The 11,854-nt window shown below is 40.8% G+C and overlaps 1 protein-coding gene across 1 annotated transcript in view; it reads right to left on the bottom strand.

Annotated features, from left to right (window-relative positions):
- Positions 1-8,235, bottom strand: part of crabp1a (cellular retinoic acid binding protein 1a) — a 14,834-nt gene extending 6,599 nt beyond the window's left edge. The window contains exons 1-2 of the mRNA XM_007546805.2: positions 7,902-8,235; positions 3,656-3,834 (exon numbers count right to left, since the gene is read on the bottom strand). Of these exons, the coding sequence (XP_007546867.1) occupies positions 3,656-3,834; positions 7,902-7,971 (249 nt within the window). The 5' untranslated portion in view covers positions 7,972-8,235. The remainder of the gene's footprint in view (positions 1-3,655; positions 3,835-7,901) is intronic.
- Positions 8,236-11,854: the final 3,619 nt, after the last annotated feature.

Here is an 11,854-nt window from a genome sequence, read left to right on the forward strand (position 1 = left end):
TACATCATTTTTGCTATGAAATGGCAGTAAGTGCTTGAAAGACACATAATACTTCCCCTCTATAACTTCGTCTCAGATGGAAAAGATTTGCCTAAAAGACATTCTCGCTGAATAACTTTCTCCAGAGCAACCCAAAGGTTCTCATACACATCTGGAAGTGATAGGAAAACCATCCATCATTTTCCCCCTTCCTGAAGTGACTAGATCCTGGCTAATCCCATCGAAGTCAGTCGGATTAACCGGAGCTTTTTAACCTTGTGACTCTAGTTAATCAACTTGACTGCCAGACATACATCAGAGCGTAATCCCACCAGCCGCAGGTGACTAAACCCACTATGGTTTTCTCTGCCAGATCGCTGCACCCGTGAGTCTGCCAGCTCTCCACAGAAACGCCTCCCACCCAGCAAGCGCATGTGCAGGGCTCAGCGGGCCCCGACTCCCGCAGGTACCTCCAGACTGTGTTGTTTCAGTGCCTAGAACAGCTTTTTTTTTTCTCCTGAAACAAAATATTTATAGTTTGTGCACAGAATGGTAAAGAAAATAGCACTCATGTTTGCAAAAATTGTGAAATAAACGTTGAAGCTTTATGCCACTATTAGAGTTTATGTAGTTGAAACCTAAAATTGACATACATTGTATAAACAGAGCTCCTAGAGAGATGCTTTCCTGTGTCTCTCTGTGACCACAGGAGAACAGCGCTCCCCAACCCTGAATCACTCCTCTTTTTCTAATGCAGTATATTACATCAAACCTATAAACCAACTTGTAATGGGACATTAGGCTGGATTGATCCATGTTTGGCCCAGGGTTTGGGTTTATACTCAGATGTTTTTAGTGACGCAGCATGGTAAAAAAAAAAAAAAGCTAATTCTCTCACTTCATAAGGTAACTCTCCTTGTCACCAAACATAATTTGAAGACTACATCAAAATTAAAAGTTTATTTGTTAAGATTCTTAAATATTGATGTGTTCTCCCAAGTTCTCTCTCTCTGAATATTTGACTATGGAGATATGGACTGGTGTAAGCAGAGGCACGCAAAAACATTTTGCTCAAGTGGGAGAAAAAAAAAAGGCACCTTGTGCGGCACATGGCTGACAGGAATTATTTTTTTTACATTTAGATTAAATAGTGCAAGTTCTGCGAACCGATAACAAAACTATGTTGCCACTTTGGACCACAAAAGTCCAAGGTGGCATCTTGGACTCTACCTTGGACTCTTTTTTTTTTGCTGGGAGAAAAAAAAAAGATTTTCTAAGGGCACTTTTTCTGTCCAGAGGAAATAAGGCAGGCTCTCTAGCACCTCCCAGTGCCTACCTGTGTACTTTGGACAATTAAAATCTGCTTTAAATGCTCAAATGTGAATTATTAGTGTCTAAAAAATAATTAATTAATTAACATGTATCCAAAATATGTGACATTGGTCTCAAGCGACAGAAGGCTCCTGTTGTAAACTTCAAACTCTAGTTTCCTGATATGCTAAAAGAAACTGGAAAGTTCAGCCGTCATCCACTCCTGTCTTCTGTGTTATGTAACCCCAGTCAGCATGCAGCACATAGTGTGGGTGAATACATTATATACATCTGTGGAGGGAAGCTCGACATGTTACTGTGAGAGACAGAACTCCAGCCGCCTGCAGGGTCTCCCAATGCAACAAAACGGAGCTTTAATTTTTATTTTTTACTATGAGTGTAAAAAGATTAATAGAGGAGCAATGAATGTTGTGACAATGAGAGGAACCAATCAATTTTTGACGGGAAAGTTGTGATCATTTGGTTTCTTTTGGATATGATGAGGACCGACAGTCAGTCCTACTCATCCGCTTTCTCTAACACAGTATGTGTTTCCATAAAACAGATGTCTTATATATCTCAGAGCTGAGATGCTATCAGGAGACGTTGCTACGAAACCAGTTCGCTCCTATTGCATCATGTTACAGAGCACATTTGTTGTCCCTGGATCTTAATACGACAAGAAAGCTGGTAGGACTCCAGATGTTTTCATTTGGTAAAGTTTTCGCAATGTCTTTTTATTATTATTATTCCTAATCCTAAGACCTTTCTTTCACAAAATGCAAGGAAAGTCGGTTGACTTTGGTTGGAGCTCTGTCTGTGTGAAGATGAGTGAATCCCCCCTCTCCTCCGGGTGTGAAGGGCTTCAAAGAGAAACTGTCATCCGGCTCGATCCAGCCTTTTCTACCAAGACGTGAACATAATACCAAATGCTGAGACTAGAGGAAGGACTTTAGTTTTTCATCACCCACCTTCACAGGACAACACGTTCTCACCCTCTTGGTTACATATTGTCATTGACAAGAAATGAAGTCAATTTAACTGCACTCAGAAAACAAAAAAAAATTATTCATAAAAAAAGAAAGATATTAGCAAAAAGCGAAGAGAAAGTTTGAAAACTGTACCTCCGATTTGCTAACCTGAGCCCCTTTGGGTGAATTAACGGTGAAATGCTCATTTTAGGGTTTCAAAAGGTTTGCATACTTTTGCAAGGCACTGTTGATACAATATCCTACTTTTATCATAATTAAAATGTATTGTAGCATAAAGCCTGTTGACTCTTTTGTGTCTCGGTCCCATTTAATTCTCAAAATGTTTTGTACAAGAAAGGTGTAATGGAAGAGCACAGTAGTATGTTGGATTCACTGGGATTAAACATTCAGAGTGGCTGTGGGGTGAAGCATTTAGGGATCGGTGCCCGGGCCTACTGGGCAAAGGCCCAGGGGACAAACGGGTCAGACAGGCCCCACTGGCCCTGCGCCTTTGTTTGAGGACACCAATTACATTTATTGCTGGCGATGGCCACAAACAGACATACCACTGCAAAAGCAATCATAATAAATTAGCACATGACAAGTTAGTGAACTCCCCACAGAGGACTGAAAGTTGTGGCGTAAGAAGAGTAACCCAGGAAATACAGAAACATAAGCAAAGTTTTCTGGTTTATTTCTTTAACACTCTACAACTAAAGACTCAGTTTAACCCCATCAATGTGTTGTTAAAGGGACGGTATTATGTGTTGTCCAGGCATGTGGGGTCATTTTATCAATCAGTGAAGTTTATTTGTGTATCACATTTCAGCAACATGGAAGCTCAAAGTGCTTTACATTGTGAAAACGTAAAATAAACATCATAAACACATCTTGTAGTTGTGAAAATCAATAACAGACATTAAAATGTGTCAAGTGCCATCATTAGGAATCATCAGTACACATCAAAAATGTTGGTTAATATTTGATGTGTATAGTTACATTATTCATACCACATAATGAAAATGTTGTATATGTTTGTATATATCAACAACTTAAACTTTTGACTTTTGATAAGGGAATGACATTATACTATAATGCGAAGCTCAAAAAAGTAAACTTTGCACAGCATTCCCCTTCAAAGGTTTTCACAGCGTCATCTACGTACGAGGTGGCCATGTGCAGTTTCCACTGAGATTTTCTTTTATTCTTGTGCTTGACCAGATCACAGAAAGCAATGAAAGAATTAATAAAAACAAAAACAAAGCTGTAACTTGAAGAACCAAAACTACCAAATGAGTAACCAGGATGTAGATTCTGGCTTTATGTCGCTATTTTTTTTTACATGCCACATTTCAAATTCTTAGTCCTAAAGAGAACAGGTTGCGTCGTCCTACCTTGACCTTGCGGCCATCCACAGTCTCCTCGTTGAACTCTTCGCCGATACGGAAGTTGATCTCAGTGGTGCGCACGCTGGTGGATGTCTTGATGTAAAACTGCTCGCCGTCCTGGCGGATCTCCACTTGAGGGGTCGAGGCCGCCGCCACAGCTACCTTCCTCAACATGGCATTCACACCTGAACAGACACGACCCAGACTAGGTTAACGCAGATGGGGCGCGTTGCGTTTCGCCAACACAGCGTGAGACACTGCATGCACTGTTTCAGAAGCATTAGGGTCACTGGGTTTGCAGTGCTGCTTGTCAGTCAGAGCCAGATAGCTTAAGGCCACATAAATAAAATTCTAATTTCTAAGAAAAAGATGTAATTTCTGGAACCAACAGAACAAAAACCATTGACAGTGAAGCAGAGAGAGAGGAAACCCAAAAAGAACCCAAGTATGCATGATGTCTCTTATTTGTGCTCCCATTTTCGGCAGATAATCTTCCAGTCTGCCCCCCTCCCAGATTTAGAGTGCTCAAGTCTCTCATGCCAGCCCACATCAGCTCAGAAAGTCAGACATAGTGAGACTTGCTGGCTGAATGTCTCCCTTTATTGGTGTGCGTGCGTGCGTGTGTGTGCGTGTGTGTGTGTGTGTGTGTGTGTGTGTGTGTGTGTGTGCTTGTGGTGCGTGTGTCTGTCTGCCTCGAACAAGCCACACATATTTTTTACAGAGAGCGACAGAAATGTACTTGTTTTGGAGTAAAATCACAATGAACTCTGTGTGGCTCTGACAGAAACCTCAGCTATTTATTGAAATGGGAAGAAATTTGAGGAATTAGAGCACCAAGGTCCAAACAGAAGGGATAGAAACTCTCATGTTTGTCAAAGCAGGTTATCGCGAGGTGTCTCCTTTAGCCTGATGGTTGTATGGCCTGTGACAAGTGTTTGGCATGCTTGGTTTGACTCTGTAACGGCCATCTGGCTTTATGTCCTGCCAAATCCTGACTCTTTGATTTCTTTCTACCATCCTCTACCAACAGAGCAAACAGGGGATTTTTTTTTCTATAGAAAGCCAAAGACTTTACAGACAGGATAAAATGATCAATTCTCTTTGAAAGTTCTTACTAAATATTTTTTGGCAAATCATGCTCTTATGATACCACAGCGGTTCCATTTGGCGAACACCCAAGATTGGGAGTTAATTAGAACTAGGGTTAATCAACCCTACCCATAATCTAGGAGACCTCAACATGTGGTTTTCTAACATAAAATATGCATGAGGACCAGTTAGCCAAGCAGCCTGTTCTGTCCCTTTCCAGGAGCAAAGTCAGCAAAATGCTGAACTCTTTAGTATCTAGACCACTACATCCGATTTTGAACAGAAACCTTTCACAACTTTTATATCCAATCCAAACACTTTGATCTTTTTGCTGACGACGTTGTGCTTTCTGTAATCTGCGCGTACGATGGCTCGCAGAGTATCCGCTCTCGAACCGCATTTAGCTCCATCCATCTTCCCTTCAACTCTGACCAGATACCTACTCCCTGCTGAAATCAAATATGTCTACAGCATGATTCTGCCTCCATTATCAATGGAAACTCTTGCTGTATCTTTAGGGATTTTGAACTGCCCTAGAAAAGCTTCCCCTTAGCGCATTGTAGCACAACTGTTTTACAATGGAGATGGTCTGTTCAGAGTGATGTTTGGTGTGAGCTTTTATGTAAATGCTCCTTTCTAGTCATACTGATCAATCAAAGCATTAGATACACGGAGATTGGTAGGTAATTCAGTGCTTTGCCTTGAGGCAGAAGGAGGCTGGAATTAAACCTAAAACCATCAGATTGCAACACAACTGCTAGTGTAGCAAAAAGTTCAAAAAGGTCAAAAAGTTTTAATTTGTCCTCATCTGACACGTGAACTTCCTTCAGTTCCTTACTGTGTCTCCCAGATGGGTACATGCAGGACTTCTTCCTCCTTAATTACCACAAGCCTCTTGGTTGGTTCTCAGATTAACATTTGCCCTGCCCAGTCATTCCAGGTAGTTGCCCTTTGCTTGATAAGTTTGCAGTTGTGCCATACTGTTTTCATGTTGGACAGATGGATAGAGGAACTCTGTGTTTGAAGTGTAGGATATGGTTTTAGAACATAACTTTGCCTCAAGCTTCCCACAATTTCATCTCAGAATTGCCTGGTGTTTTCTTTTGCCTTCACAATGCAGTTTGCCATTTAATGTTCTCCATCAGCTTTTTAGGACTGGAGTTTGACACCGCTGGCTTACGCCGAGTACAAAGCAAAATTTACATTTGAATTAAATTACCCTCAGGTGAACTCTGCTAATTAGGTGACCTCTGAACCAGCTGACAGCAGTAGATTTTATACGGGAGCATCAGAATAAAGACGGCCGAACAAAAAACATTCCACATGTTTTGGATTTTTAATTGCTGAAAATGTTGAAAACCTTGTCTCATTCTCCTTCCGATCTCCACCGATGTATCTCATGAAATCCCCAGTCACAGTAAATCTTGTCATTACAATGCACTGTAGCTATCTTTTTCTTTTTGACTCAACAGGTAATTAGAAAGACGTTGATGGAAAGTGGCGGCCCCTCAGCGCTGGAATCCTCATTAGATATAACCGTCAGGGATGTCTTTCTCTCTCTCTCTCTTTCTGTGTCTCTCGCTCTGACCGAGCTGTACTCGTAGCGCTAGCGGCTGATCTGCTCTAGCAGATGTGCTTAATGTGCTAGATGAGGTGCTAAGGCTTTGTCCTTAAAACCAAAGATCACTTCAGTGGAGCTGATGCTTTGGCAACATCAACAAAAAATAAAAAAATAAACTCAGGAAAGGGTGTAGGAGATCTACAAATTAGGAAGGAAAACTTAATGTTTTTCATTTAACCTTTGCTGCTTAAAATTGATATTTCAAGTATGGCTGTTGAGGAAAAAGGTGACCAAAGCAAAATGCCTACAAGATTCAATTACTCACGCAAAGAAAATTACGCACATGTTGTATTGCAGGTAATATCTTTTTTTATTATTCAGCATGGCAATTTTATGCAAAAATTCAAACTGCTGTGCCTTTCTAAATTGTTCTCATTTGTTCACTTGTAACATTTTGTCATATTACAGCCACAAACTTCAACGTATTTAATTGAGACTTTATGTAATGAGAGCATAATTGTGAAGTGGAAGCAAAATCATACAAAGTTTTCAATTTAAAAAAAGCCCATGAACTTTGAAAGGTGTGTATTCTTTGTATTCATTTTTCAGGTGCACCAGCTTTTCGCCTTTGAACCCTGACATTTACTGTGTTGATTTATCTTTGCACAATTGCTGATTGTCTCTGAATACTGATTTTTCAAGTGTGGACTTTGACTGGGCTGTTTTAACACGTAACCTAAACTATGCCATCGTAATGCCATTGGCCATCATTGTTATCCTGCAAGACATTGGACCTCCGGCCCAGTCTCAGGTCTTTTGTGGTACTAACAGGTCTTCTTTTAGGATTTATCTGCATTTAGCAGGTACTTTGTGTCCATATTTCCACATAAAACCCCCCACGTCCCCTAAAAACATGTTATGAGTTCAACTTGTGGCAATGTGAAGGACTTTAAAAGTAACCTGCCACCCTCCCGTTGAGCTCGTGAGCAAAGTGGGACCATCTCCCTGAAGGTTTCCACATTATTCTAAAAGACGTCAAGCCTTTTGCCGCGTCCCCGTCCGTCTCAGCAGCCCAGGCGGCGTGACGAAACGCTGCAACACAATTGAGTGACCCAGTTAAACTGGTCTAAATCTAAACCACCACAATCATCTGGAAAGACTGAGCAGGTTGACAAAGGATGAAAAAGGACATGAGACAGAAGAACAACACAGTGATCCACGGACCTCCCCTGGCAGTAATGCATGCCCTACTTAAATGCTTAACATGAATAATGTTATTTTCTCTCCCCCTCTCTCACCCCTTTCCTCCTTTTCTCACTTCACGTAACAATACCATGTCTGTCTAGGCTGGAATTAAGCATCCAGTGAGTCTTGTCTCCTGGAACGGCTGAGGGATTTCCCCCTCAGAAGCATCTCTGCCTGCTTTTCCCAGGGAGCTTCTCAGATACAGTATCACATTGTGTGTGTGGGGGGGGGGTAGTCGTGGCAATCCCAAAGCACGAGGAGAAACAAAAAGGGGGCTGCTTTCTGCTTCTTTTTGGATGTGATGCAGGAGCGAAACCTACACGCGGCAACGACAGGAGGAGACAGGAGGAGACTCACCCAGGGCTTTGAGAAGTTCATCAAAATTCTCACTGCTCTTCATCTTCCAGTTGCCGGCAAAGTTAGGCATGGCTGCTGAGGCTGCGTACGAGGGCTGCAGAAGGAAGGAACCTGTTCCACGCTCTGCTGTCGCGCTCTCGCTCTCTCTCTGACTCTCTGACTCTTTCTCACCCTCCTTCTCCTCCTCCTTCTTCTTCACTGTGCTCCTCTGCTCTGAGCTCAGCCTCCCACTTGCACGTTACACCCAGTGGAGCCTCTTATTTATTTATTTATTTAATTTAATTTAATTTAATTTTTTTGATTCCCAGAGATGGGCGCTCTCTCGGCAGCTCCTTCAGAGCGCTGCAGTAATCTTCTCCTTCTTCCCTTTTATAGCTGCTGTCTTTAATGGGAGGCGGCGGAGGTCCCTCCCCCTTAAAGCTTTGTCCCGTATAAAACCAGACCGAGGTGCCTGCTTAGACGTGAAAAAGACTGAATTCTTCTAGAAAGTAAATGTGTTAAGGAACAAATTTTAGCTTTTTTTTAAAAAAAAACAACCAAATAACAAAAAAAAAAAACCTTTCTCTTGACCTTCCTTTAAGAATTTTAAGTTCACAGACTGAATGCACCAGTGTTTCAAAACATTTCCTGATATTTGAAAAGATTAATGATCCCATTCAGTGGAACAGGAGAAACAAGCCCACAGCATCACACATCCTCCACCATGCTAACCAGTTATGAGGTAGTTCTTCCACCTATTCATTCAGGACAGTTTTTTGTGAGTCTCTCACAAAGTCACAGCGTTTCCGTGACTCTTCCAGTCTCTCTGGATCTCGTCTGCAAACTGTTGATGACGCTCTGATGTCACTTCCATCTGAGAACTTCCTGTTTGAAATCTTGTGATGGCAAAGGTACCATTGATCAGTTGTCAAAATGTGAACAGCATGACGAGGAGGGCTGTTTGAGTCACCAGTACTGACCGAAGCGGCAAACCGTATCGGTCGATTCATGGATCAAAGACATGTTGCACTGAAACATCGAGCAGCCCGAAAAGTGCAACCAAACATTAATAGAAAGTCACATTGAGCTCACCTGGGAAGATTATTGTGCATTTTAGGTTCATCTTGAAGTTTCATCCGACAGAAAAATGTCCTAACTTTATGGTTGCTATGTGTGTATGCCAGTATGGATTTGGCTTGCCAGTTCTCCAATGTTTTTGATGGCAAAGATTTGATTTATCTAAAGAGCGACAAAAAGAAAAAAAAGTATCCATAGGATTAAAGTAAAAAATCATACTAAATTAGTGGCCTATGGAATAGCAGGCAAACGATGAAAGATAAACCATGATTACTAATCGACTTTTAAACGTTGCTTTGTGTTCCTGTATGGATTCTCTTTTCTTATTTCCTCCATGCAGTTGCGAATAAATATATTTATAATGTCAGAGGAAAAAATAGCCTGAAACCAGGGCTGCACCTGGAAGTAACCAGTATCATGGTCACGTTGGATTATGTAACACTTAAAGCTTTTATAGACCTAAGAATCTTCTGACTTTCCTCAACTTTGATTTCTTTGTCCACCACATTGTCCAATTGGACAGCCTGTCTGATAGTGTTGATGTGTTTGTCCCACAGGATCCACCACTTTTGAAAGTGTCTCCCTCCTCTGATCTTCCTATACAGCATTCCAGCGTGGTTATGTGTATATTTTGGATGCTCGCCTCTTGTACCCTGTAGCTACCCCTGGTCTCAGAGCTAACTTAGGATCATGGATTCTGCCTGTTGTGGTAGATCCAGTCTGCTGTTGAATTTATCCAGTGTTTACATCGATCACTGAGTCAAGCAGCACGATGTTTTCCAGACAGAAGATGTGGCTGCTCCATTTCAGAGTCAGTAACTCTGTCAATATCTGACTGAAGGGCGATCCTGTGCCAAAACGTTTCACCATCACCTAACACAGTTGGTTTTGATTCACCTAATTGTGATCTTTTCCATGTTCCTATTGAGTTCCCCGTGAACCTTTTCTTCTCTTTTCTATTTCCCCATAGTTGGTACACCTTTCCTGGTGTTTTCTGTGTTTAACCATGTTTGACTGGGTTATTGCTGCTAGTAACTACATGTTCTCTATTTTCTTCCTTCCACAGAAGACTTACTTGGTCCAGCAGGGTTTCTGTTCTTTACTTTGTCTCTGTCCTGTGCCAAGTTTATGATTATCTCAATAGTTTGTTCTCTTAAAGCATATATTTAACCATATGAGGGGAAATAGTACTGATGAGCCACATGTAAAGCTTGAAGCTGCCCTTAGCTTCTTATGTTGACTCAGATCCTGACTGAAGCCCAGTGTGAGGACAGAGCTTGTGCAAACAACTTTCCTGAATGTGTTGGACTACAGAGACATTGTCTGCTGTACATGAACGTAGCTTCCTCAGTTCTATGTTGTCTGGATACAATATCGCAGTGCTTTGCATTTCATTACAAACGCTGCCTGGCTCACTGCTGTGAACTTTATATCTTGCTTTCAGGGGCTTGACTGAAACAAAGAGACAACAACATTGGCTGCTATTCATTTATAAAGCTGCCTTGGGGACACTAACTCCATATTTGCTTAGTCTCATGTCTCCAGTGAGGGGTGGACACAGTTTCTGCTCAACACATCAGCTTCTCTCTGGTGTTCGCGAAATCTGCTCAAAACTGGGGAAAAAATCTTTTATGTTGCTCCATGGTCCTGCAGTAATTTGCAAAAGTCATTAAAAGTCCAAAATTTCATTCCCATGAAAACTCTTCTTAAAGAGAGTAACTGCTGTAGCTAAACCCCTTTTAAATTATTTTATGAAGTCTTAATCTTATACTCTATTATTATTATTTTTTACATTTTGTTTTCATTAAATGTAATGAAAACATTACATTTAATGCCTTTGTGATCAAACTCTGCCTTTGATCACAAAGGCAAAGTTGTGATCAACTCTGCCTTTTAATATCGTCTTCCATGAGGCGTTCCACCTTTCCAGATCACCCTCAAAAAAAGAGACTTGATCTCATTGCACTTCCTGCTAAAATAATGGTTAAATCAAAGTTTAAAAAACTTAATAAGAGGGATCTAAATAGTTAGCTAATTACTGCTGCAGTACCATCACTAAACTAATGTGCTTTTAGGATCTTCATTTAAAACAATCTAAATTATTTGCTATTTGCATTGTATAAAACGAACTTCTGTTATTTTGTCTGATTAGCTCCAAGATGCCAGGAGAATCACTTTGATGTTTGGTTAATGACTAATGATCCACAGTTGGTTGAGGTTATTATACAATTCTCCTCGGAATAATACTTCTCTTGTACTCTCACCTTGTATTAATATGTATATATGAGTTATTTCATAAATTTGCAACAATTTTCCTCTTTGTATTTGCAGCTTTTTGGAAGCTTACATGCCTTGAAAGGTACAGAGAAGCTAATAAAGGCATGCAGTGGACACGGCAAATATGTAGAAGATACTATTGTCAGATAAGAGTTAAACCAACGTTTTAACCAATCAGCAAAACTCTGCAGGACATTGGCCAGCCAGAGGAACGGTTCATATAACACAGTTAAATTCAGTTTAAAAATACTTGATCAATTCCAAAGGGAAATTAAATATTGTAACTTATATTATTCAAGGTTCGTCCAAGTGTTACTGACAGCTATGGAAAGAATGGATCTCCTGTAGCGGTTTGTGCTACAGCCAATCTGAAGAAACCTCTGACTGAAGACACTCTGATGTTGCATGACAGCCTCACAAAGAGGATGCTCAGGGTTGTCCAAAATGTTCTTGATTTTCTTGATAGCACCTGGACAGCAATGAGGTAAAGGAAGTTCACATAAAAATATTTAATCAAACATATCCAACAAACCAGTTTATTAAAAAATATAGAAAGGACTTTGATGAATGAATGTATTTATGTAGGATATTGCCGGACTGAAATTCAACACTTAGATATG

Source organism: Poecilia formosa, unplaced genomic scaffold (genome assembly GCF_000485575.1).
Source record: "Poecilia formosa unplaced genomic scaffold, Poecilia_formosa-5.1.2 Scaffold17, whole genome shotgun sequence".
NCBI lineage: Eukaryota > Metazoa > Chordata > Actinopteri > Cyprinodontiformes > Poeciliidae > Poecilia > Poecilia formosa.